This window comes from Mercenaria mercenaria, chromosome 18, assembly GCF_021730395.1.
Source record: "Mercenaria mercenaria strain notata chromosome 18, MADL_Memer_1, whole genome shotgun sequence".
Lineage (NCBI taxonomy): Eukaryota > Metazoa > Mollusca > Bivalvia > Venerida > Veneridae > Mercenaria > Mercenaria mercenaria.
In genome coordinates this window covers 58,007,232-58,031,467 of record NC_069378.1, presented here as the reverse complement: position 1 = coordinate 58,031,467, position 24,236 = coordinate 58,007,232, and the positions used below count along the sequence as shown (strand labels likewise).

Below are 24,236 nucleotides of genomic sequence, written 5' to 3'. Positions count from 1 at the left end.
CCAGGGGGATTTTGACCAAACTTTGTCAGAATGATGTATTGGTACCCTAGTTGTGTCCCTCTGAAAATCAGACTGGTTCAACAATTTTTAGTGAGTTATGGCCCTTTGTTTATTTCTATATAGGGAAAAACTTTGAAAATCTTCTTGTCCAAAACCACAGAGCCTAGGGCTTTGATATTTGGTATGAATCATCATCTAGTGGTCCTCTACCAAGATGATTCAAATTATTTCCCTGGGGTCTAATATGGCCCCGCCCCGGGGGTCACATGGTTTGTATAGACTTATATAGGGAAAAACTTTGAAAAACCTCTTGTTCAAAACCACAGGGCCTAGGGCTTTGATATTTTGTATGTGACATCATCTAGTGGTCTTCTACTAAGATTGTTCGAATTATTTCCACAGGGTCAAATATGGCCCCGCCCCGGTGGTCACATGGTTTACATAGACTTATATAGGGAAAAACTTTGAAAATCTTCTTGTCCAAACCACAAAGCCTAGGGCTTTGGCATTTGTAATGTAGCATCATCTAGTGGTTCTCTACCAAGTTTGTTCAAATTATCCCCCTAGGATCAAATATGGCCCCGCCCTTGGGGTCACATGGTTCATATAGACTTAGGGAAAAGCTTTTAAAATCTTGTCAATAACCTACAACATTCAAATTTGGACCACTTGTATGGTTTTGAGCACAGGTGGCAGTAACGTTCCTAGGATACAGTATGGGTCCATGGGCCATATGCACTTAAATTTATTACAATTATAATGTTTTCTTAGGAAAAAAATGACAAAAAGCCATTTCGAAAAAAATTTTGCTCCTGTGACAATGAGCCATCTACAAGGTAAGTATGAACAGTTTCACACGTGCATTGCTACCAGGTCCGTATTTTTTTTTCAAAACAATATTTCCTTATCAATGATTGGCCGCCTTTTCGGCAAGAGATTAATCTTTCAGAAAAACCTTACTTCAAAACCCAGTTCCAAACCGTTTACGCATCACGAGCGAGCAACGGCGTACAAAACGATAGTGATTTCTCCACCCGAAAAAATCCCACACATTTTTCGCACCGAAGTCTCCCCCCTAAAACACATCAAGTACTCCGTCCCAGTTAAAAATAACGTTACAACCGGTCAAAATTGGCCAAATGCAAACTAGCAAGACCGAACATCAGGTTTAACTCTTCGTAATTACTTACAAATTTGCAATTTAACTTTTTCGCTTTCGAAAATTACTTTCGCCTGCCATGATTACCGTTGACAAAACGGTGGTTGTAAAGAACGTTTTCATTGGCGGAGACAGTTTACGTATTTCAAACGTAGCGATAAAATCCAAAGAGTACCCGAATATAAACAAGCAGCGATGGCTCACGAAGATTATTTACCAAATTCAAATAAATAACAACTGGTAAGTAATAAAGTAGAATTGAACCTTACTTTTAGTCTTGTTAGTTTACATTTAGCATATTCTGACTGCTTGTAGCGCAACTTTTAACTGACAAGGTGTACTTGATTTGTTTTAGGGGGGAGACTTCGGTGCGAAAAATGTGTGGGATTTTTTCGGGTGGAGAAATCACTATCGTTTTGTACGCCGTTGCTCGCTCGTGATGCGTAAACGGTTTGGAACTGGGTTTTGAAGTAAGGTTTTTCTGAAAGATTAATCTCTTGCCGAAAAGGCGGCCAATCATTGATAAGGAAATATTGTTTTGAAAAAAAAATACGGACCTGGTAGCAATGCACGTGTGAAACTGTTCATACTTACCTTGTAGATGGCTCATTGTCACAGGAGCAAATTTTTTTTCGAAATGGCTTTTTGTCATTTTTTTCCTAAGAAAACATTATAATTGTAATAAATGTAAGTGCATATGGCCCATGGACCTATACTGTATCCTAGGTACGTTACTGCCACCTGTGGTTTTGAGTGGCAAGATGAACCTTGACACGAGTTGACCTTGATTTTGACCTAGTGACCTACTTTCACATTTCTGTAGCTACAGCCTTCAAATTTGGACCACATGTAAAGTTTTGTGCACTGAAAAAACTTTGGCCTTGACATTGACCTAGTGACCTACTTTCACATTTTGAAGGCAGGGCCCACGCTGTCGTTCGCCACTCGAGCCATTTGGCGAATCTGCGATGAAAGTGGCGAAGAAAAATCGCGAGTGGCGAAAATGAAAAAATGTTCGTAATTTGGACCGCCATTTTGTTTCAGACGTTCTAAATCGTAACCTCCGAGAAATTATGTTAAAAAAACTGTTGACTGGTTCCGATAATTTTACCTTATAAAATTAACTTATTTCGGGATAGTACTACCCAGTCTGCTTTTACTTTACATATAACGATGTGTAATAAACATCTTGACAGGCGAGAAGATGCAATTTGCAATCAATTAGCAACCGATTATCGGGTTAAAATAATCGTTTTGTTTTGTTGTCATTACGGCAGATTAAATGATTGATGCCTTTAATTTCCATGGATCAAATAATTAATAAATAAATCGGCAAAATAATGAATGGTTTGATGAATTTTTTAACGTTGTCGGCACCGTCAGTACACAGGCACGGGTCCAGTGTATTTTTTGTTTAATATAAAAATCCTTTTTTTTTTCACACAAATATACTTTTTATATGTTAGTCCATGGAGGTAATATAGATATTACCTCCATGGTTAGTCAAATGAAAAAAAAAATGATGACAAAAAATCCGGTCACAATATCATACACGACACTGACCGGATTTTTGTCATCATTTTTTTTTTTCATTTGACTAACATATAGAAAGCATATTTGTGTGAAAAAAGGTTGTTTTTTTTATATTAATCAAAAAAAAAAAAAAAAAAAATACACTGGACCGTGTCTGTGATCTTAGTAAGTAATTAGTAAAGGTGTTTGCCAAGTTTTTTTAATGTCTTTAAAAGTTAGGAATGGATTTGAAATGTAATCCTGTATCAGGGTAGATTTCTCGGAAGCACAGAGCACCAAAAACACAGCCCCGGGGCCATGCATTTACATAGTAGGCCCACAACAAAAAGAAGCTGTAATGGAAAAATATTTCAGACAGGTTGCTTCAAACATCCAACAACATTTTAAAATACAAAACTTGCTTTAGAGGTATACCCACTTTCATTCAAAAGTCCCCCTATATAGCTAGAATATCACCATTTGCTTATGGGAAGTAACAAAAATTTTCAACGCGCCGCGGGAAGGGAAACCTCTCCAGCACCCTCCCTACCGTTCCCGAGAAAAAAGGTGGCTCCAACTTTTTTCAGCCCAGTGTGGGCCCTGGAAGGTACAGGTTTCAAATTTGGACCACATGCATAGTTTCGTGTTCCGAAATGAAATTTGACCTTGATTTTGACCTAGTGACCTACTTTCACATTTCTCAAGCTACAGCCTTCAAATTTGGACCACATGCATAGTTTTGTTTAACGAAACAAACTTTGACCTTAACATTGACCTAGTGACCTACTTTCACATTTTTGAAGGTACAGGCTTCAAATTTCGATCACATGCATAGTTCTGTATTCCGAAATAAAATTTGACCTTGATTTCGACCTAGTGACCTACTTTCACTTTTCTCGAGCTACAGCCTTCAAATTTGGACCACTTGCATAGTTTTGTGTACCGAAATGAACTTTGACCTTAAGATTGACCTAGTGACCTACTTTCACATTTCTGTAGCTACAGGCTTCAAATTTAGACCACATGCATAGGGTTGTGTACCGAAACAAACTTTGACCTAGTGACCTACTTTCACATTTTTGAAGGTACAGGCTTTAAATTTGGACCACATGCATAGATTTGTGTTCTGAAGTGTAATTTGACCTTGATTTTGACCTAGTGACCTACTTTCACATTTCTCAAGCTACAGCCTTCAAATTTGGACCACTTGCATAGTTTTGTTACCGAATTAAACTTTGACCTTAAGATTGACCTAGTGACCTACTTTCAGATTTCTCAAACTACAGCCTTCAAACTTGATGCACATGCAGTTTTGTGTACAAAGAACTTTGTCCTTGAAATTGATCTAGTGACCTACTTTCACATTTCTCAAGCTACAGCTTTCGAATTAGGACCACATGCACAATGTTGTGTACGGAAATGAAATTTGACCTTGAGCTAGTCAATAAGTCTTGAAATTTGGAACTCTCAAAAATGGCACATTGGTGGGTGCCAAGATCACTCTGTGATCTCTTGTTGTATGTAAAAAATGTGCTTTGACCTACTGATACCCACAGGGACTTCTATGGAACGCCGCAGCTGTCTTATGTCAGGGCATTTCATGTTATCATGTCAGAGTGTGGTGTTGAACTGTCAAAACAGTATCTTATTAACATGTTTAAAAAACATTGTTATCATGTCAAAGTATGGTGTCAAAACAGTTTCTTATTACTAATATGTTAACAAGAGCTCGTAGAACACGAAATGCCCTCCTTGATGCATTCAGTAATTGCACAAGGAACAAAATTATTTGGTCATTGTACACTGGACGTTGACGTACTGACCTCAAATCAATAATTACGGGCCATTTACCAGTCATAAGTGACCTCCGTATTAAATGTGATCTTAGACCAAAGCATTCTCATTTTATTTGGCAAAACTACTGTCTACTGTTTTGGGTCAATGTGACTTTGACCTACTGACCTCAAAATCAAATGGGGTCATCTGCTGGTCATGATCAAACTCCCTATTAAGTTTCGTGATCCTAGGCCAAAGCGTTCTCCAGAAATGGTTTAACTGTTTAGCATTCTCAAGTTATTGTCCGTAAAAACGGTTTCACTGTTCCGGGTCACTGTGACCTTGACTTTTGACCTACTGACCTTAATATCAAAGGGGTCATCTGCTGGTCATGACTAACCTTCCTATTAACTTTATGATCCTAGGCCCAACCGTTCTTGAGTTAGCGTCCGGAAACCGATTGGTCTACAAACCAACTGACCGACATCTGCAAAACAATATATCCCATCTTCTTCAAAGGGAGGCATGACATCAAACGACAGATATGGCACACTAATTACTAATTAGCTCCACTGTAAGCCCTTGTTTGTATGTTTGTTGGTTTTGGGTTAAATGCCGTTTTTCTATGTAAGAGCAAACAGTTTACCTAACCACTGTTCCTGGATTCTGTAGTAGTAACTGCCAACTTCCCCACATGAATCAGAGGTGGAGGACAAATAATTTCAGACACGATGTCTTTTATCAAACTGTCACGGAAAACATACTTCCTGCCCAGGGATCAAACTCACAACCCCGTGATCCATAGATCTGGGCTCTCCCTACTGAGCTAAGCAGGCGGGCATGTAAGCCTTTGGTTCCAGAGAGATCAACGAAATCACTGACGGAAGGAAGTTCAGAGAATATTAAACTGAAAAAATTAAACATTTGCAATATCGTTACAATTTATTGTATAAATACAAAATCTATTTACATATTAATTAGAAAAGTCAAAATCCACTCGGATGTACAGAAGTTAAAATTACAGTATAAACATATCAAAGAAAACATTATTCTTGTATTGCAGCTGAACCAGATATGAGCTGTGCCATGAGAAAACCAACATTATTGCTTTGCGACCAGCATGGATCCAGACCAGCCAGGATGCGCAGGCTGGTCTGGATCCATGCTCTTTGCAAAGCCACTATGTTGGTTTTCCCATGGCACGGCTCATATACCTTAAAATACAAGGACTAAGAATTGATGACATGCATATTTTCAGTTGATGCTACAATTATATAAAAGATATAAATACAAATACTGGAAGGATAAAGAATTGCAGAATAAAAATATTATACACTTATAAATTGGCTTGCTAGTCTATAGTCAGAATTACTGCCCGAGGTCTGAAGGCTAACTGTTTTGACTACTGACTAGCAAGCCTTTTAATGAGTGTTTTATTACATTACAGCAAAAATAAATTTTTGTATTTGTTTTCTTTAAGTTTTGACTTCAGCGCATCAAAATTTAGAGCTGAACTATGGACTGGTCATAAGCACTTACTATAGACTGGCAATTTATATAAGGGGTCATTTAATAACATGTTTCAATGTATGACTATATAAAGCTCAGGTCCATGTAATAAAACCTTTATAAATGCTTTGCCTGCAATTTGTCAAAACTTTTAGCCCGGCCTCTGTCCTTTGGATCTCGAGTATATTTTTTTCTCTGAGAAGCCATTCAATAAGTGTATAATATATTTTATATGAATTTTATCTTGTATAACATTCAAAATGTCTATAATCCAGAGACAAAGCATATTTTATGATTTTTATTTCTGCAATATATTCTGGTAACTTTTAAACGCTGTTAAAGATATACAAGTTTGCTTTTTAAAACATAACAAGAAGTTTTATAATGTACGCTGGTTTATTCTTTGTTGTTTGTAAAATATATTTGAAAACCTCTGTTTTATAAAGAACCAATAAGCTTCAAAAAGTATGTTTGAATCATTTTAGAAGAAAATGCCAAACTTTTAGATGAAAATGTGTTGCATATATCTTTGTTATATTAAATTCTGCTTTTCATTTTCATTTCAGTATATTTATACACACCCTACCATTAGATACATAAATTTATGTAGCTATAAAATGGTTACCTGATAAATGGACAGGAATACGGACAAAATCTCCCTACCCCACCCATTAATTCAATTAGACAAAGGCAGACAAAATCCCCACCCACTTCTCCCCCCACCCCTTGTGATTTCTTTTTTCTATTATAATTTTCAATTTATTCCATTCAAAACATTAAAACGGTTATTTTTTAAATTTTTGTTGATTTTTTATATTTTTTACGTAAAACAAAATCAAAGGTATAGGAGTGGTGAAAGGGTGGGGGAGAGAGATTTTTTTTCTGCCTTAGTTAAACTGAGCAGTGGGGTGGGAGTACGTACACATATGTATGGGATTTACCCTGTGGGGACTATTGTCCTACATTAAAACAGACACTTTGCTACATGACATATCATTTGAGCCTTGTCAAGCATAAAAGTAACACTGATTAAAATGGTGACAAAAGTAGATAAAAATTCAACACACAATTAAAATTTTATCCGTGTAAGTCTAAAATATACGTACATTTTCAAAAATAACATTATTACATATCTTTTTACAATTCTTAAATATATTCATCATGTTCATAAATAATATTAGCTATAATTCAATCTAAAATGAAGTAAAATCTACATGGTGGGATAGTTTATCTTGTCACAGCTCATATGAAAAGAACAATAAGGTATTTGCACAGTAACACTATGCATTATTGGTTTGTTTAAAGTCAAGATACTGTACAAATCAAGTAAATACACTTCTACAAAACATTTTGATTCAGACTCTATATGGTAACTTCTGAATATACCTCATTTCATTTCAAATACTCCCATGGTATAGGTGAACTATTCATGACCAATTCTGGTTGAATAGTGATTAAATATTATCAATTTTTTTCATTTGCAAGGCCATTAGAGATGTCAATAACACACAATATCCAGAAAAAGGAGGTCTGTACTCTTAGATAATCCTAATGGGCTTGTCAAGAGGTATGGATATGTACCTCTTGAATCAAATTTAATAAATTATGCATACTAAAAAGTGTTTTATAAATGTGATTAGTCATGATAAAACGGACATTTTTTGGTTTAAAAAAAAAAGTTACATAACAGCCTTGTAACAAATCCAGGTCCAATGTCGGTCATATTGGCCTAAGGCTGCTGAGCAAAGGCCAATATGACGTACATAGGATCTATAACCAGAAAACACATTATTAAGTGACAATTTCTACAAAATCACTTTTAAATCAAACATGTGTCGATAAAAAAATCTTATTTGGCTGGGGGTGGCAGGGGTCTTGGAATCCCAGTGTTTGCATTTCTTAACTGACATTTTGTTTTGGTGCCATAATAATAACACATTGTGAGAAATTACACTTTGTACTGGCCCTGAGCATTACACAAAAAGCCATACTATCAAAGGCATTAAAGATCTGTCAAATACTGTGTATGCCGATAAAATACACAGACAGGAATTACCATAAAAGGGGTCGACATTTTGTAAGAATGAAGCAAATTATTTGTTATAACTCATGTGTGTCCCATTAGTATATGCCTCTGGATACTGCAAAAATTTGACAAACACATTATGCTCATGTCATGGATATCAAAGAAACTTGTTGAAAAGAAATTATTCCCATCACGTAGCCATCTGCAAAAAAAAAAGAGAAAATTTGAAAAAATAATCATACATAAATTTTTTCAATCTCTTTTTTTTTCTTAAATGTGCATTATTACTGTACTGATTTTCAGTGCATTACTAAATTAAATATAACTTTCCTGTGAAATCACGTTCTATTAAAACATTCAAAATCCTCATTAAATGTCTGACAGTTTAGAATACATAAAATTATAGTTTACTTCAAATTAAAATGAGCCGCACCATGGGAAAACCAACATAGTGGCTTTGCAACCAACATGGATCCAGACCAGCCTGCGCATTCGCGCAGTCTAGTCATGATCCATGCAGTTTGCTTTCAAAGCCTATTGCAATTAGAGAAACCGTAAGTAAACAGCATGGATTCTAACCAGACTGCGCGAATGCACAAGCTGGTCTGGATCCATGCTGGTTGCAAAGCCACTATGTTGGTTTTCCCATGGTGTGGCTCATTTTAATTTGAAGTAAACTATAAGTTTATGTATTCTAAACTGGTCGCAAAGCCACTATGTTGGTTTTCTCATGGCACGGCTCAAATAATGAAATTTTCCAGGAAGACTGGGCATTAAACCTGCTGTTCTTCCTCTGTGAAAAGTCTTCTTTTTTAAAAAATAAAATTGCTATCTGAAAATAAATATCCTTTACTTTTTTTTCATTTATCATTTTTTTTCAATAAAGGTATTACAAATCTGAGTTTGAAAAATATCATTTCTACTACCAGGCTCCAGGGTTATAAAACTGTCTTTGGAGTCCAGTCTGTCAGTACTCTTTTGCCATTTGTCAATTTCACTACTGAGCTTGGAATCAACCAATCAAATGCAAGACTGCCTAGACTGGTCTCCAATCTAGGTTTTATAACCTCTGACCCTGATGACTCAATATCGGGAAAAAGAAAAACAAGTTTACCAGATGTTTTCTTCTGTCAACAAAGTGTGCAAGGCGGGCTGTAGCTATTGGGCGAGGTCGGAGTTGGGACGGATGTGGCCCACAGGCTTTCTTTATCCAAATACTCTCTAAGCATGTCTGAGCATTTGGACGTTTCCTGAAAATAAGAAAATAAATTGCATAACTATAACTTTTATTCTCAGTGACATGAATTTTAAAGACTTAATGTTTTGACAAGTTTATGCTGGCCAACAATTGAAAACGAAAGACCAAGAATTTTGTCATAATTTCATATTGCTGTGCTGGTATTTCACATAAATGTACTTAGATTTAAACCAATATCGGAATAAAGGGGTCAACACCATATCCAATACCCCTCAGATTGCTTTACTTTGTTATTCTAGATATTCTCAAACAGGTTTTCAAATATCATAATCTTTTTTCAAAGTCAACTTACCCAAGATCATCAACAAGCATTGAGCGTATAAAATCCTTGGCTTCAGATGATATTCCAGCGAAGAATTCATCAGGAAAGCAGTAGTCATTCCGTAGAATATTGGAACATGTTTCCTCATCACTCTCGTCCAGAAACGGGGAAACACCACTCAACATAACATACACTACCACTCCAATACTCCTGTAAATATAAACAGCACTCAACATAACATATACCACCATTCCAATTCTCCTGTAAATATAAACACCACTCAACATAACATATACAACCACTCCAATTCTCTTGTATACATAAACACCACTCAACATAACATAATACTACCACTCCAATACACCTGTAAATATAAACACCAGTCAACGTAACATTTACCACCATTCCAATTCTCCTGTAAATATAAAAACCACTCGACGTAACATACACCACCACTCCAATACTCCTGTAAATATAAACACCACTCAACATGACATATACAACCACTCCAATTCTCTTGTATATATAAACACCACTAAACATAACATACAAAATCACTCCAATGAACTCCAATACACCTGCAAATATAAACACCACTCAAAATAACATACACCATCACTCAAATACCCCTGTAAATATAAACACCACTCAACATAACATATACCACCACTCTGGCACTTGTAGAGATATAAACACTTTTTAAATAACAAACCAACACTGTAATATTCTTGAAATTACTAGAAATAAATATAACTGAACACTAAAATTGCTTTATTTCACAGGCACTCTGTTGCTGGACTTATGTATGCTGCTGTGTTGACTACATGCCAAGATTTAAATAGATATTTTTCCAATTTTAATTTCTTAACAGATAGATAGGTAGTCACCAAATGACCTACAACTCCTTATTTCAATGCTTCTTTAATTATACAATACAATACAGGATTTAGAATTTGCCAGTTATAATAAAATACAAAAGGTAGTTCCCTCAAACGGAATATCCTGCCAAATAGGCAAAAAGAACAAGGCTCCCGGCATGTGCAGGCATTTTCATTGCCAAGTCAGGATCAATCCACATCAGTTGGTTGAAAAACAAGAGCTGTCTGTAAGACAGCGCGCTCCACTATTCGGGGATTTGACAGTAAAATGAATATATGTCTGAATAAGAGACTTCTACTTTAAAAGGAAGATACATCAAGGGGCATAATTCCATCAAATACACAAATTTGAGTTATTAGGATTGTTACAACACATGCAGATGATGATGATAAAGATATATTTTGAGTTTCAAATCATTATCTTATATAGTACCAAAGTTATGTCCAGAAAACGAAGTTTGTCAAAAATTTAAGTATAAAAGGGGCATAATTCGGTCAAAAATACAAATCAGAGTTATGGGGATTGTTACCACACATGCAGATGATGATGATAAAGATACATTTTAAGTTTCAAGTCTTTATCTTTTATTGCATTAAAGTAATATCCAGAAAGCGTAGATTGCAAAAAAAGTTTAAGTACAAAAGGGGCATAATTCTGTCAAAAACACAATTAGAGTTATGGGGTATGTAGCCACACATGCAGATGATTATAAACAAATACTTTTAATTTCAAATCATTATCTTTAAAAGTACCAAAGATATGTTTATAAACGAAGCTTTCAAAAAAATTTAACATGAAAATAATTCCAAGTATAACTCCTTGGTGATCTTGACCTTGGGTATAATGGGCCCAGCCCCTGCACATACTTTGTCTGTATGCTGGACAATATTTATGTGAACTTACAGTATGATATTAGCAAAAGCAACAAAGTTATGACAGAAAAACAAAGGTTGCCGAAAAACTTTAACCTTAAAAATATCCTAAGTGTAAGACCTTGGTGACCTTGACCTTGGGTATAATGGGCCCAGTCCCTGTACATACATGTACTTTGTTTGTATGCTGGACAATGTTTATGTAAAGTTAAAGTAAGATATAAGCAATAGTAACAAAGATATGACAGAAAAACAAAGGTTGCTGAAAAACTTTAACCTTAAAAATAACCTAAGTAGAACATCTTAGTGACCTTGACCTTGGGTATAATTGGCTCAGCCCCTATACATACTTTGTTTGTATACTGGACAACGTTTATGTGAAGTTACAGTACGATATAAGTAATAGTAACAAACAAATGACAGAAAAACAAAGGTTGCCTAAAAACTTTAACCTTAAAAATAACCTAAGTATAACACCTTGGTGACCTTGACCTTGGGTATAATGGGCTCAGCCCCTACACATACATTGTTTGTATATTGGACAATGTTTATGTGAAGTTACAGTAAGTTATAAGTAATAGTAACAAAGATATGACAGAAAAACAAAGGTTGCTGAAAAACATTAACCTTAAAAATAACCTAAGTATAACACCTTGGTGACCTTGACCTTGGGTATAATGGGCTCAGCCCCTACACATACATTGTTTGTATACTGGACAATCTTTATGTGAAGTTACAGTAAGATATAAGCAATAGTAACAAAGATATGACAGAAAAACAAAGGTTGCCAAAAAACTTTAACCAAGAAGGGTCGCGCAGACGCTGGGGCGAGTAGTATAGCCCCCCTATTCTCCGAATAGTGGAGCTAAAAAATGGCGAGAGAACTACCTTGTGTATTTTAATTATAACTGGCAAATTCTGAATGTATTGACGAAGCAACTAAGTCAGAAGTTGTTGGTTATTTGGTGGCTTTGAAATTGAAATAGGAAAAATATCCGTTAAATCTTGGTGAGTAGTCAACACGGTAGCTACAAGTCCAGTAGCGGAGTAACTTCTGTGCTTCATTCAAATGGAAGGGCAATCTGATACATGTAATTTATACATAATTTATTTTAGGTTGATTGTGAAGCAAATTCTACAACTTAAATTAGGCGTAAAAAAAAATTGTTTGTTTCCGGTATCCCGACCTACCCTAAATTTTTGGTCCGACCCTAAATGTTTTTTCAACTTTTTGATAAAATGTTGCCAAACCGCACTTTTTATACTTTAAACATGGTCAGGGATGTTAGAAATCAACTTCCTGATGCTCTAAAGGCATAACCCCCTTATTTGTATTCATTTTTTGACACAAAAATAATTTCCCTTAATAAAAAAAAATTCACCCCCCCCCCCCCACCCCAAAAAGATTTTCGACCTACCTATCCTAATTTTTTTGAGCATGTTACCGGAAACAAAGAATTTTTTTTTAGGCCTTAATCACTCTCGACACTTTGCTCCTGATGGAATTCATCACCACAAGGGTATGAGAGAAGAGAAACTAGTTTCCCTTTTAATGCTGAGCGCCAAGCAAGGGAGCTACTGGTACCTTTTTTTGTGTCTTAGGTATGATGCGGCCAGGTATAGGACCCACGACCAAAGAAGTATAAAATACTTTATATGTAATACTTAGCAAATAGCACCCAGAGTTATGGCCGACTTCCTTCGATCCCATCATACGACCTTGACCTTGAACAGGAGCTATTAAACAACTTACCAAATGTCAGAGAGAAGTCCGACAGGCATAGCAGCGACAATTTCTGGTGCAAGGAATTCTGGGTCACCGCTAGCAGCGTGTACATAGTAGTTGTTGTAAATATGTCTGGCATCACCAAAATCTGTCAGTTTCACAACCGTTACACCATTGTTTGTGTCACACAGGAGGTTCTCAGGCTATAAATAGAATAAAGACTATAAATAGCATAAATATATATGAAAATGAAATCATATTGTTATTTCATGTGCAAAAAAAAAAGTAGCAAGTAAAATAACTTTTTAACCCTTACCCTGCTAAATTCTATAATGAACTTGTCCATCTTTCAATCTGAACAGTACCATTGACAGTTAAAAGGGGTACATACCAAAAATATACTGACTGAATGACGAACAGTGCAGATCATGATCAGACTGCATGGATGTGCAGGCTGATCATGATCTACACTGGTCACAAAGGCAGAATTAGACGTGTCCAGCATGCTAAGGGCTAATACATTTTTTACATTTTTGTTGAATTTTTGCAATATTCAAATGAAATACCGGTATATCTTTACAATGAAAAATATCAAATATATTTTTCACTGGTACATAGTACAACTTTAAAATAGGTAAATATTTAATTAAAGCCATTGAAAAGGCATGAAAAAAAATGAAATTATTTCTTTTTCAATGTAAGATTAGAACAAATTTCACTAGTGAACACCAGAGATTATATTTTCATAAATGACTAATACTGCATCTGGTGTTCACTCAGTAAAAATATTTTGATCTTACACTAAGACAAACAATTATCCTCTTTGATGTATATGAATATATATTACACACAAAAAATATAAAATTTTCAGCTCCTGCGTGGATGTGATTTTTTACTTTTTAACAGGCTGTCACCTCTAAGCCAAGTACCAGGTGAAATATTTGCACGACTGAACTGGATTTTTAACCCTTGTCATGCTGGACACGATTGATTTTGCCTTTGCAACCAGTGTAGATCACGATCAGCCTGCACATCCATGCAGTCTGATCAAGATCTGCACTGCTCGCCATTCAGTCATTATCTTTTTTGTAAGCACGTACACCTTTAGACAGTTAATGGCACTGTCCAAATTGAAAGATGGACAAGTTCATTTTAGAAATTTAGCATGGTAAGGGTTTAATGAACTGTTCTACAGTTCCACCCTCCTCTGCCCTGCAAACTGTAAGCTTATACCTTTTAGCATTTTCGAAACAGAAGAGTCCATTCTTTGCTTCTTGATTAAAGAGTTCCACTTAACTTTTACCCTGCTAGATTTCTAAAATGGACTGGTCCATCATTTAATCTTCAGGCAGTACTATTTATTTTTCGAAGGGGTGTTCACTGAAAATTTACTGACTGAATAGTGAACAGTGCAGACCATGATCAGCCTGCACAGAAGAATGCAGGCTGATCTTGATCTGCACTGTTCGCAATGGCACAATCACTTGCTGACAGCAGGCTTAAGGATAATCTGGTGCTAGGGTGTGTGAGGCCCGTTGCAATTATTTCATTCAGTCAAACGGAGTCTATAATTATTTTGCTTGGTTGAGTTCCATACTTTTAAAGATTCTTTCAACAGGTTTTTTTAGCACAGGTCATGCTCATAAAATCACAATTTCAATATGTTTTAAAAAAATTACCCATTTAATATCAGAGTACCATGAAATTTTTTAAAAACATGCTGAGACTGTAATACAAAATATGCTTTAAGTTTTTTACAGTTAACTTAAATCTAAAATATTAAAAGATATTGGTTGACGCCATGAGCAGAAGAGGAGGTTACCACATTCTGGTTGCAAAAGGAAAAAAATAAAAAGTTATCTCCCTTTACCTTTATATCTAGGTGAGCTATTCTGCAGTTATGTAGAAACTGAATCGCTTCCAGTATTTGTCGTACAAAATCCCCAGCATGCATTTCATCAAACTGACTTGAACTGCAAATATGGTCAAACATGCGTCCCTGTGGCATTCTAAAAAATCAAATCAAATTTTTAACAAAAGTTTCAGACAGATCTGCCAAGAATATGATTTATTTAAGAAATGAATTTTTTTCTCGGTGTTCATGCCAAATGAACGACAGAATAGAATCGGTAAATCCATGAATCGCTAGCTGTTATCTGTCATTCATTTCACATGAACACCGAAAAAAAAGTTTCATTTCTTATATTTACATTATATTTGCTTTTCCCCTGTAAACAAGATTTTAATAAATATTGCACACATTTCGTTGTATTTAACATTAGAACCAGCTTCCCGGCCATTCTGTTCATAACAAAGGGTTAAGTATACAGTTGTTCAATGCTTTGTACAGTCTAGTTCTCTTATGTTTTTTTTCTGATATAAGTTTCATACAAATCTGATATATTTAAAAGCATCGAAACATCATTTGGTGTAATTAAAATATACGTACAATTGCATTATAAGTATAAAGTTGTCAAATGTCTCATATAGATCGACAGCCTGTATAAAGCCGGGATGTTGTAAGCTCTGTAACGTATTGTACTCTGTCTCGACAAGCTCTTTTGCTGCATTTCTTTTCTTGATACACTTAGCAGCAAACTGTTGACCGGAACAATTCTGAGAACATTTCTTGACGACTGCAAACCGCCCTCTGACAATACATAGACAAATATTGAGTTAAACATAAATGCAGTCAAACCTTTATTAAGGTAGTTCTGCACATTCGATCAAAAACTTTTCTAAAATGTAGAATTTGATTAAATCTAGATTTTTCAAGTCTTTATAGAATATAAGTAGAAAATCACGGAAATCAAAAAAATATGGTTGTGTTCTTGATTTTTTGAAAATTTATAGACAATAACATTGAAGAAACATATTTCTTATAAATATAGTCAAATATTATTACGGCAACGGCAATTTCTGTGTAATTTCATATTTTTTCCTTTTATTTCAACATTCTTCGGCCGTAAATGTAATTCATACCAGCACTGATTTTGGTGTCAACCGGAAAACGCATATGGATGAAAACATAATCAAACGGAAATTACCGATTGTCATCATGGGTCCACTACCTTAAGCATATTTAAGACAGGTAGCTACTTAATACAGGTGGTCACTTAAGGCAGGTTCAACTGTACACTTATATGTATATACAGTGAAACCCCTCTTAACTGAAACTCCTGAATACTAAAAACCCCTCCAAACTGAACTTGCTTGAAGTCTGGAAATTTGGCCTTCTTGTTTCTGAAAACCCTTCCAAACTGAACTTATTTGAAGTCCTGAAATTTGGCCTTCTTGTTTCTGAAAACCCCTCCAAACTGAACTTTTACTCTGGTCTACCTAGAGTTTTTTTTGTTCTTTTTTTTGAGGGGGAGCGGGGGGGGATGGAGGATGATTTATGCATTATCAGTTTTAACAGTGAAGAGGAGAAACATTTTGACTGAGCAGTTTTAAAATACATTGTAGAAAAAATATTGTATGTAAAAATCATACTTTTCATTACAAAGAATTCTGCACATAATCAAAGTTTCTGGATAAATTGGAAAAAAGATTAACCTTTAGCCTGCTGGGAGTAATTATTCTGCCTTTGCGACCAGTACAGACCAAGATCAGCCTGCACTGTGCAGGCTGATCATGGTCTGCACTGTTCGCTATTCAGTCAGTAAATTTTCAGTGAACACCCCTTTGAGTAATAAATGGTCCTGCCCAAACTGAATGATAGACCAGTCCATTTTAGAAATTTAGCAGGGTAAAGGTTAAGCTGGTATTTAAAATCAAATGAAAGTCTAAGTTACCTCACAAGTTCTTCAGTTTCTGTATAGTCGTTCTCATATGTAGTCTTCCACATTGTCATATTCGCATCTTCCTTTTCACTTAGCTCTGGAAAAGAAGACTTAATTTTGACACATGAAATGACTAACAATGCTTAAATCATCACAACGATATAATGTTGATGTCACATCGATGTGATATTTAGGGCCATGTATGCATCTAGAAATAGCGTTTTCAAATTTGATAAAATTTTTTACTTAACAGCATATTTAAAACAAAATGTCACATTGCACAACTGTCCTGATTAATTTACAAACATAATGAATTGGTTATTTGCTTTGCAGAATAATTCGTCCAAGCTGAACTCTTTCGCAAGATGTATTACCATTTCCTGTCCTGGGTGTATAAACAAAGGAGTGTGATGACCTACAATCTGGCACCATGCATGCGCGAAGAAACAGTTCTATCGTATTTGATCTAATTTATAGCAAAACTGTGTTTGAACACTATTTATACACTCGGGCGATTACACATCGTTTGAAATAATGTCACTTGGGCGGCGCCCTCGTGAAATCATTATGCCGGACGTGTAACCACCCATAGTGTATAAAAAGTGTTAAAACACGGTTTTGCTATAAATTATTTCTTCAATATTGAGATGTTATTAACATAAAGCACAGCTGCAAAGTTTATCAATGTTGGAGTGTTAAAGTCTACAAAATTTTGTTTGTGCATTTCTTTGTTTATTTATAGCCATAGGTTATCTATGTTGGCTACCCTTTAAAACATATATTAGTTTGTTTAGATTTCTCTCTGAGGTTAGTGCAAGTTAAAGAAGTGTTCCAATTCCAGATGCTTCCCTGTTTCTTTTGTGTGTTAGATGTAAAAAGGTCACAATAGACTAATTCAGTTCCTTCTTTACTTCATATAAACAAATAAATCTTGTGACCTCATTTTCAGCACTTTTGAGCATTTCAATGATATGAAAACCATATATAACCAATTAGTATAACATGTCTTCTTACCAAAAAGAAATTATTGAGATGTTGGCCACAGTGTCAGATTTGCAAAGTTGACATAATATCGGCCTGCTGTTGTTGGAAACACAGAGATCCGTCACATGCTATGATAGAGGGGTAAAGATATAAGGTTTATATGTATTTTTTTCTTGAATTTCATTTAAAAACATTTAAAAGAAATTTTACCCCTCTATCATAGCACGTGACGGATCCCTGTGTTTCCAACAAGTGTCTGTTAAATGTTAAGGTATGATATCAGCTGAATGTTGGACCAATATCATTAACAGATATCAGTTTGCCAATATTGGTCCAATATTCTGGTAATAAAATTTACTCCACATAACCTATCCTCAGGAGTCATTAAGTTATTGTGGAGCATAAAGTTGAAACTTAACCATGTACAAAATCCAGGAGCAATGTCAGCCAGACTTTTGCTGCTCAATGCAGCCAAACTTTACGTTGAGATAATTATCAAATAAATGAAAACTTCTTGGAGTGTGTGCTTCAATGGTAACAGAGTCTTTTCTTACCATTTTCTGTTGGTATAGCAACATAGTCTGAGGGCATGCTGGGGTCACTCATGCCAATCTGGTTGTTGGCACGAACCCTGAACTGGTAGACTGAACCTGGGTTCAAATCTCCAATTACTTGTGAGGTGTTTGGTACGTATGGTATACCGGCTTGCCAATATTCCAAACCCACTTCATTGAACTCTATTGTATAACCCTGAAAAATACAGGAAAGATAACTAAAATACCAAAAAGGAAGCATTAAACATCAGAAAGGTCACAAGGTCACAGTTAATTAATGTGTGTAGTCAAAATACAACAGATAGTCTTGCAGAATAATGTTTAATTTCAAGATGATACTTAGAGTTAGTTTACATGCATTGTAATTTTTCAATGTTTTTGGGTCGTTTTTTACTCAAATAGTGACAGTCAACAGTAACAATGGACAGATAAACATAGAAACTGTCTGCTAAAATATAGCCGAGATCTGATGTTTTGTGGAAACCTCTTTTACTTAACCTCTAACCTGCTGGCGGCAATCGATTTTGTTTTATATCATGTTGACGTCATTTCCTTTTGAATGATCTGTTTCGGGGCCACTTTATACCACGGAACAAGCATAATATAAAAGGTGTTTTAACAGCAGGTGAGTGCAAAAATCTCTCTGTTAGCACATGTTTTCTCTCCTGTTAAAACACCCCCAAAAGTGACAAGAACAGTACTTTTATGATAGAATGCCAGTTTGTGAGACTTCAATATCAGATTCAAACTTACACAACTTAAATAAACGTTAGCCTGCTGGTGGCAAGTGATTCTGCCATTGCGACCAGTGCAGACCAAGATCAGCCTGCACATTCATGCTGGTTAATCATGGTCTGCACTGTTCGCTATTCAGTCAGTAAACTTTCTGGGAACACCCCTTCGAATAATAAATGGTATTGCCAGAACTGAATGATGGACCAGTCCATTTTAGAAATTTAGCATGCTCAAGGTTAAACCAGTTCTTACCTGTATTTGACCAGTTGGCATAGTTGGGGGAGGCTGCCATTCTAGGTGGACTGATGTCCCTACTTGAGTTTTGACCTCGGGTTTACACGGAGGATCTGGCCTGTCTAGCACTGTAAGCGTTGCCTTGGTTACAACACCACCTATATCACTATTGGCAACACACATGTACTCCCCACTGTCAGCTATAGTAACTTGAGATATCTACAGAACAATCAAATAGAAAAAAGTCAGTTCATTTTCCAGTTAAGCAAAGCAATACTTCAACATTACAGAATGTTTTTTTGTTTTGTTTAATAAGGATTATTTCTGACATTTATGTTTTAAGCATAAAAATTCAAGATGTCACTGCTTTTGATACTGGAAAACAACGTACATATCCTTTAACCATTTTAACCAAATTCTTTGTAATACCATCCCATGATATCATTTCAAATTAATAAAAATATTCTTTTTTTCAATAGAAATAAATCCAATATCAAATATAGACAGATTGTTACATTAAAGGGAGGTAATTAGAAGACAGAATCAACAACTGTCAATTCCCTGACAGAACTGTCATATTAGTTCAAATATTTTAAGCAAAGTATTACATTTGAAGATATTCATGTAACTTAAAATATGGCTAGCATTTTTTTTTAAAGAATTTTGGAATTTTTAAAGTCCTGAAACAAATCTGGAGGTGTGTCCCTTTTACTAAATATGCAAATGAGTACCTGAAGTGTGACAACACCATCTTCTCTATAAGATATCACAGTTCTTTGGTCAGGGACTACAGGTATGTTATTGTTGAAGCTCCAGTTGATGTTTGGACGTGGTCGGCCACAGATCCTGCACGTGAACACGGCAACATCACCCGCCTGAACTGTCAAACTTTTCAGAGGCGCATGAACACTTGGTGACATCTCAAACATAAAATCCTGGTTATTCATCTGAAAACATAACAGACAATGCTTATCTTCTTAATCATATTACAAAACAGAGAAACACTGCTCGCTTGTTGTTTTTTTTGAGCATCAGACCAGTGCAGACCAAGATCAGCATGCATGTCCTGCCTGCTGATCATGGTCTGCACTGTTTGCTATTCAGTCAATAAATTTTCAGTGAACACCCCTTCAAATAGTAAATGGTGCTACCCACATTGAATGATGGACCAGTCCATTTTAGAAATTTAGCAGGCTAAAGGTTAAAGCAACTCATCCTGCAGGACAACCTGCCTAGAATGTTCACTCGTCCTGCTACGATGTCTACACGTCCAGCAATTTACTAATCAAAAACGATTTTTTACAGACAACATCTTTTTCAAAGTCCGTTACAATCGGTACATACGTAATATTGTTTTAAACTAGCTAATGCAATCATAATGCATTAACTAAACAGAGCAGGATAGATTCTAGAGTTGCAGACAACTAATCAACTTCCATTTTAGATCTTTTAGCTATCCAGCTTCTGCAAGGCTCTGCTTTAATTTGATTTATTACAGTTTTGGTTAATTTTTTTTTTTTTTTGTTGGATTTAACGTTGCAACGACACATGATAGGTCATATGGCGACTTTCCAGCTTTAATGGTGGAGGAAGACCTCAGGTGCCTCTCCGTGCATTATTTCATCACGAGCGGGCACCTGGGTAGAACCACCGACCTTCCGTAAGCCAGCTGGATAGCTTCCTCACATGAAGAATTCAACGCCCCAAGTGAGGTTAAAAATCGCACCCGTCCTGCAGAACGATTACTACAGCATTTCAACTTGCCCAGGGCCGCTTTCTACTCATATTTACGAGTGGACAAGTGGATTTGTGGCACCCTGCATCCAATCTAGTTTGAACAATTTATGTAGTCCACTACCATTTTCAATGTTTGAATCCATTAAAACCATACATAACTGGAGTTCCTTCCCTTGGACTCTCACGAAGTGATCACTGTTTAACTTTAATTTGATTAAGGAAAAGATTAACTTAAAAGCTGAGAAGATAAAATTGGACCCAGCTCTTGTTTATGAATATGACGAAAGGTGTAGAATTTACACATATTACTAGTGCTTTTGTCACAGGGTGAGAAAAACGTGCAGCCAGACTGGGACTTGAACCCAGGGCCTCTGAATACCGTTCTGCCGCTCTACCAACCGAGCTACCTGCCACCTACACACTTACTTCCCATTTAAATAATCTAGTCCTATATTGTACGTGACACTTTTTTAGTAACAGACAAATTTCAAAAAACAAGAGGACCATGATGGTCCTGAATCGCTCACCTATCCCCACATGACCCAGTGTTGAACTGAGTATGACGTCGTTATTTCTATTATTTGACATAGTGACCTAGTTTTGAGCACATGTGACCTAGATATCATCAAGATAAAAAATTCTGACCAATTTTCACGAAGATCCATTGAAAAATATAGCCTCTAGAGAGGTCACAAGGTTTTTCTATTATTTGACCTAATGACCTAGTTTTTGAAGGCACGTGACCCACTTTTAAACTTGACCTAGATATCATCAAGGTGAACATTCTCACCAATTTTCATGAAGATCTCGTGAAAAATATGGCCTCTAGAGAGGTCACAAGGTTTTTCTATTTTTTGACCTACTGACCTAGTTTTTGACCGCACATGACCCAGTTACGAACCTGACCTAGATATCATCAAGCTGAACATTCTGACCAATTTTCATGAAGATCCGTTGAGAAATATGGCCTCTAGAGAGGTCACAAGGTTTTTTCTATTTTTAGACCTACTGACCTAGTTTTTGATCCCACATGACCCAGTTTCAAACCTGGCTTAGATATAATCAAGGTGAACATTCTGACCAATATTCATGAAGATCTCATGAAAAATATGGCCTCTAGAGAGGTCACAAGGTTTTTCTATTTTTAGATCTACTGACCTAGTTTTTAACCCACGTGACCCAGTTTCGAACTTGACCTAGATATCTTCAAGGTAAATACTCTGACCAATTTTCATGAAGATCCATTAAAAAAATATCGCCTCTAGAGAGGTCATAAGGTTTTTCTATTTTTAGATCTACTGACCTAGTTTTTGACTGCACGTGACCCAGTTTCGAACTTGACCTAGATATCATCAAGGTGAACATTCTCACCAATTTTCATGAAGATCCATTGAGAAATATGGCCTCTAGAGAGGTCACAAGGTTTTTCTATTTTTAGATCTACTGACCTAGTTTTTGACCCCACATGACCAAGTTTCGAACTTGACCTAGATATCATCAAGGTGAACATTCTGACCAATTTTCATGAAGATCCATTGAGAAATATGGCCTCTAGAGAGGTCACAAGGTTTTTCTATTTTTAGACCTAATGACCTAGTTTTTGACCCCACATGACCCAGTTTCGAACTTGACCTAGATATCATCAAGGTGAACATTCTGACCAATATTCATGAAGTTCTCATGAAAAATATGGCCTCTAGAGAGGTCACAAGGTTTTTCTATTTTTAGATCTACTGACCTAGTTTTTAACCCCACGTGACCCAGTTTCGAACTTGACCTAGATATCATCAAGATGAACGTTCTGACCAATTTTCATGAAGATCCATTGAGAAATATGGTCTCTAGAGAGGTCACAAGGTTTTTCTATTTTTAGATCTACTGACCTAGTTTTTGACCCCACATGACCCAGTTTCAAACTTGACCTAGATATCATCAAGGTGAACATTCTGACCAATTTTCATGAAGATCCATTGAGAAATATGGCCTCTAGAGAGGTCACAAGGTTTTTCTATTTTTAGACCTAATGACCTAGTTTTTGACCCCACATGACCCATTTTTTCGAACTGTACCTAGATATTTCAATGTAACATTCTACAATATTACTGAAGACTCAGAAAAATATGCCTCTAGAGGTCAGACAAGGTTTTCTATTTTAGATCTAGCTGATCTAGTTTAAGCCTCTCGTACATTTGATTTGAACAGATTTTGGGAAATTTGTTCAATTTTATGAAGACACATGAAAGTATAGGCGCTTCACTTAAGGTGGAGGAGACTCAGGTGTTCTATTTTTCATCACGATGGCACCTGTGTATGAACCCTACTTTGAGCCAGTTTGATAGCTTCCACATGAAGATTCATCAAGGTAAACATCTGACCCAATCTCATGAACGATTCTCATGAATTAATTGCCTCTAGGGCACGATTTTACTATTTATATGGACAATGATATTTTGACCACTGACCCAGTTTGGAACTTGACTTAGTATACCATCAAGTTTGAATCATTTAAACCATTTCATAAGATCCTTTCCTTTGGACCTCACGAAGTGCATCACGTTTTTTATTTTTAAAGGAAACATAACTAAAGCTTTGAGGAATTGGACCCAGTTTTTTGAACTTGCGACATTAGATATCACAATATAACATTTGCAAGTGTAAAAATGTCCCATGGAACATGAACCCAGGGCCCTGCAAAAGTTCTGGCGCCTGACCAACGACGCACACGCCACGACACCGACTACTCCCATTAAATAATCTATCCTATATGTCACTATTTGTACAGCAATTCAAAAAAGTTACAAGACAGCCCTTCGAAGAGACAGAAAATGGTCTTTATTTGCAGACAGTCTTTATCCACAGGTCAAAATACAGAGAAAAACTGGAAATGAAACTAGTAGTCTTTTTAAGATCAAGATTGCCTCTCTCTACAGGTGGCTTTTAACCCTTATCATGCTAAACACGACTGATTCTGTCTTTGAGACCAGCGTAGATCATGATGCAGTCTGATCATGATCTGCACTGTTCGCCATTTAGTCAGTATTTTTTTGGTAACCACCCCTTTTTTACAGTCAATGGTACTGTCCAAATTGAAAGATGGACTAGTTCATTACAAAAATTTAGCAGGGTAAGGGTTAACATAGGTTTGAATTATTCTATTCATAAAAAGTATCTTTATTCTCCAGTAACTTGGCAGGAGTTTAACTATAACTTATTGCATGTCTTCCGATGATA

General features: G+C 36.0%; 1 protein-coding gene across 4 annotated transcripts in view; it reads right to left on the bottom strand.

Moving 5' to 3' along the window:
* Positions 1 to 5,367: 5,367 nt before the first annotated feature.
* LOC123538436 (kalirin-like) overlaps positions 5,368 to 24,236 on the bottom strand; it is a 315,629-nt gene continuing 296,760 nt past the window's right edge. For all 4 annotated transcript variants that reach the window (XM_053530236.1, XM_053530237.1, XM_053530238.1 and 1 more), the window contains 10 exons: positions 20,000 to 20,215; positions 19,287 to 19,487; positions 18,300 to 18,495; positions 16,774 to 16,858; positions 15,429 to 15,629; positions 14,850 to 14,988; positions 13,007 to 13,182; positions 9,533 to 9,712; positions 9,097 to 9,232; positions 5,368 to 8,184 (listed from right to left, as the gene is read on the bottom strand). In XM_053530236.1, coding sequence (XP_053386211.1) covers positions 8,173 to 8,184; positions 9,097 to 9,232; positions 9,533 to 9,712; positions 13,007 to 13,182; positions 14,850 to 14,988; positions 15,429 to 15,629; positions 16,774 to 16,858; positions 18,300 to 18,495; positions 19,287 to 19,487; positions 20,000 to 20,215 — 1,542 coding nt within the window. In that variant the 3' untranslated portion in view covers positions 5,368 to 8,172. The remainder of the gene's footprint in view (positions 8,185 to 9,096; positions 9,233 to 9,532; positions 9,713 to 13,006; positions 13,183 to 14,849; positions 14,989 to 15,428; positions 15,630 to 16,773; positions 16,859 to 18,299; positions 18,496 to 19,286; positions 19,488 to 19,999; positions 20,216 to 24,236) is intronic.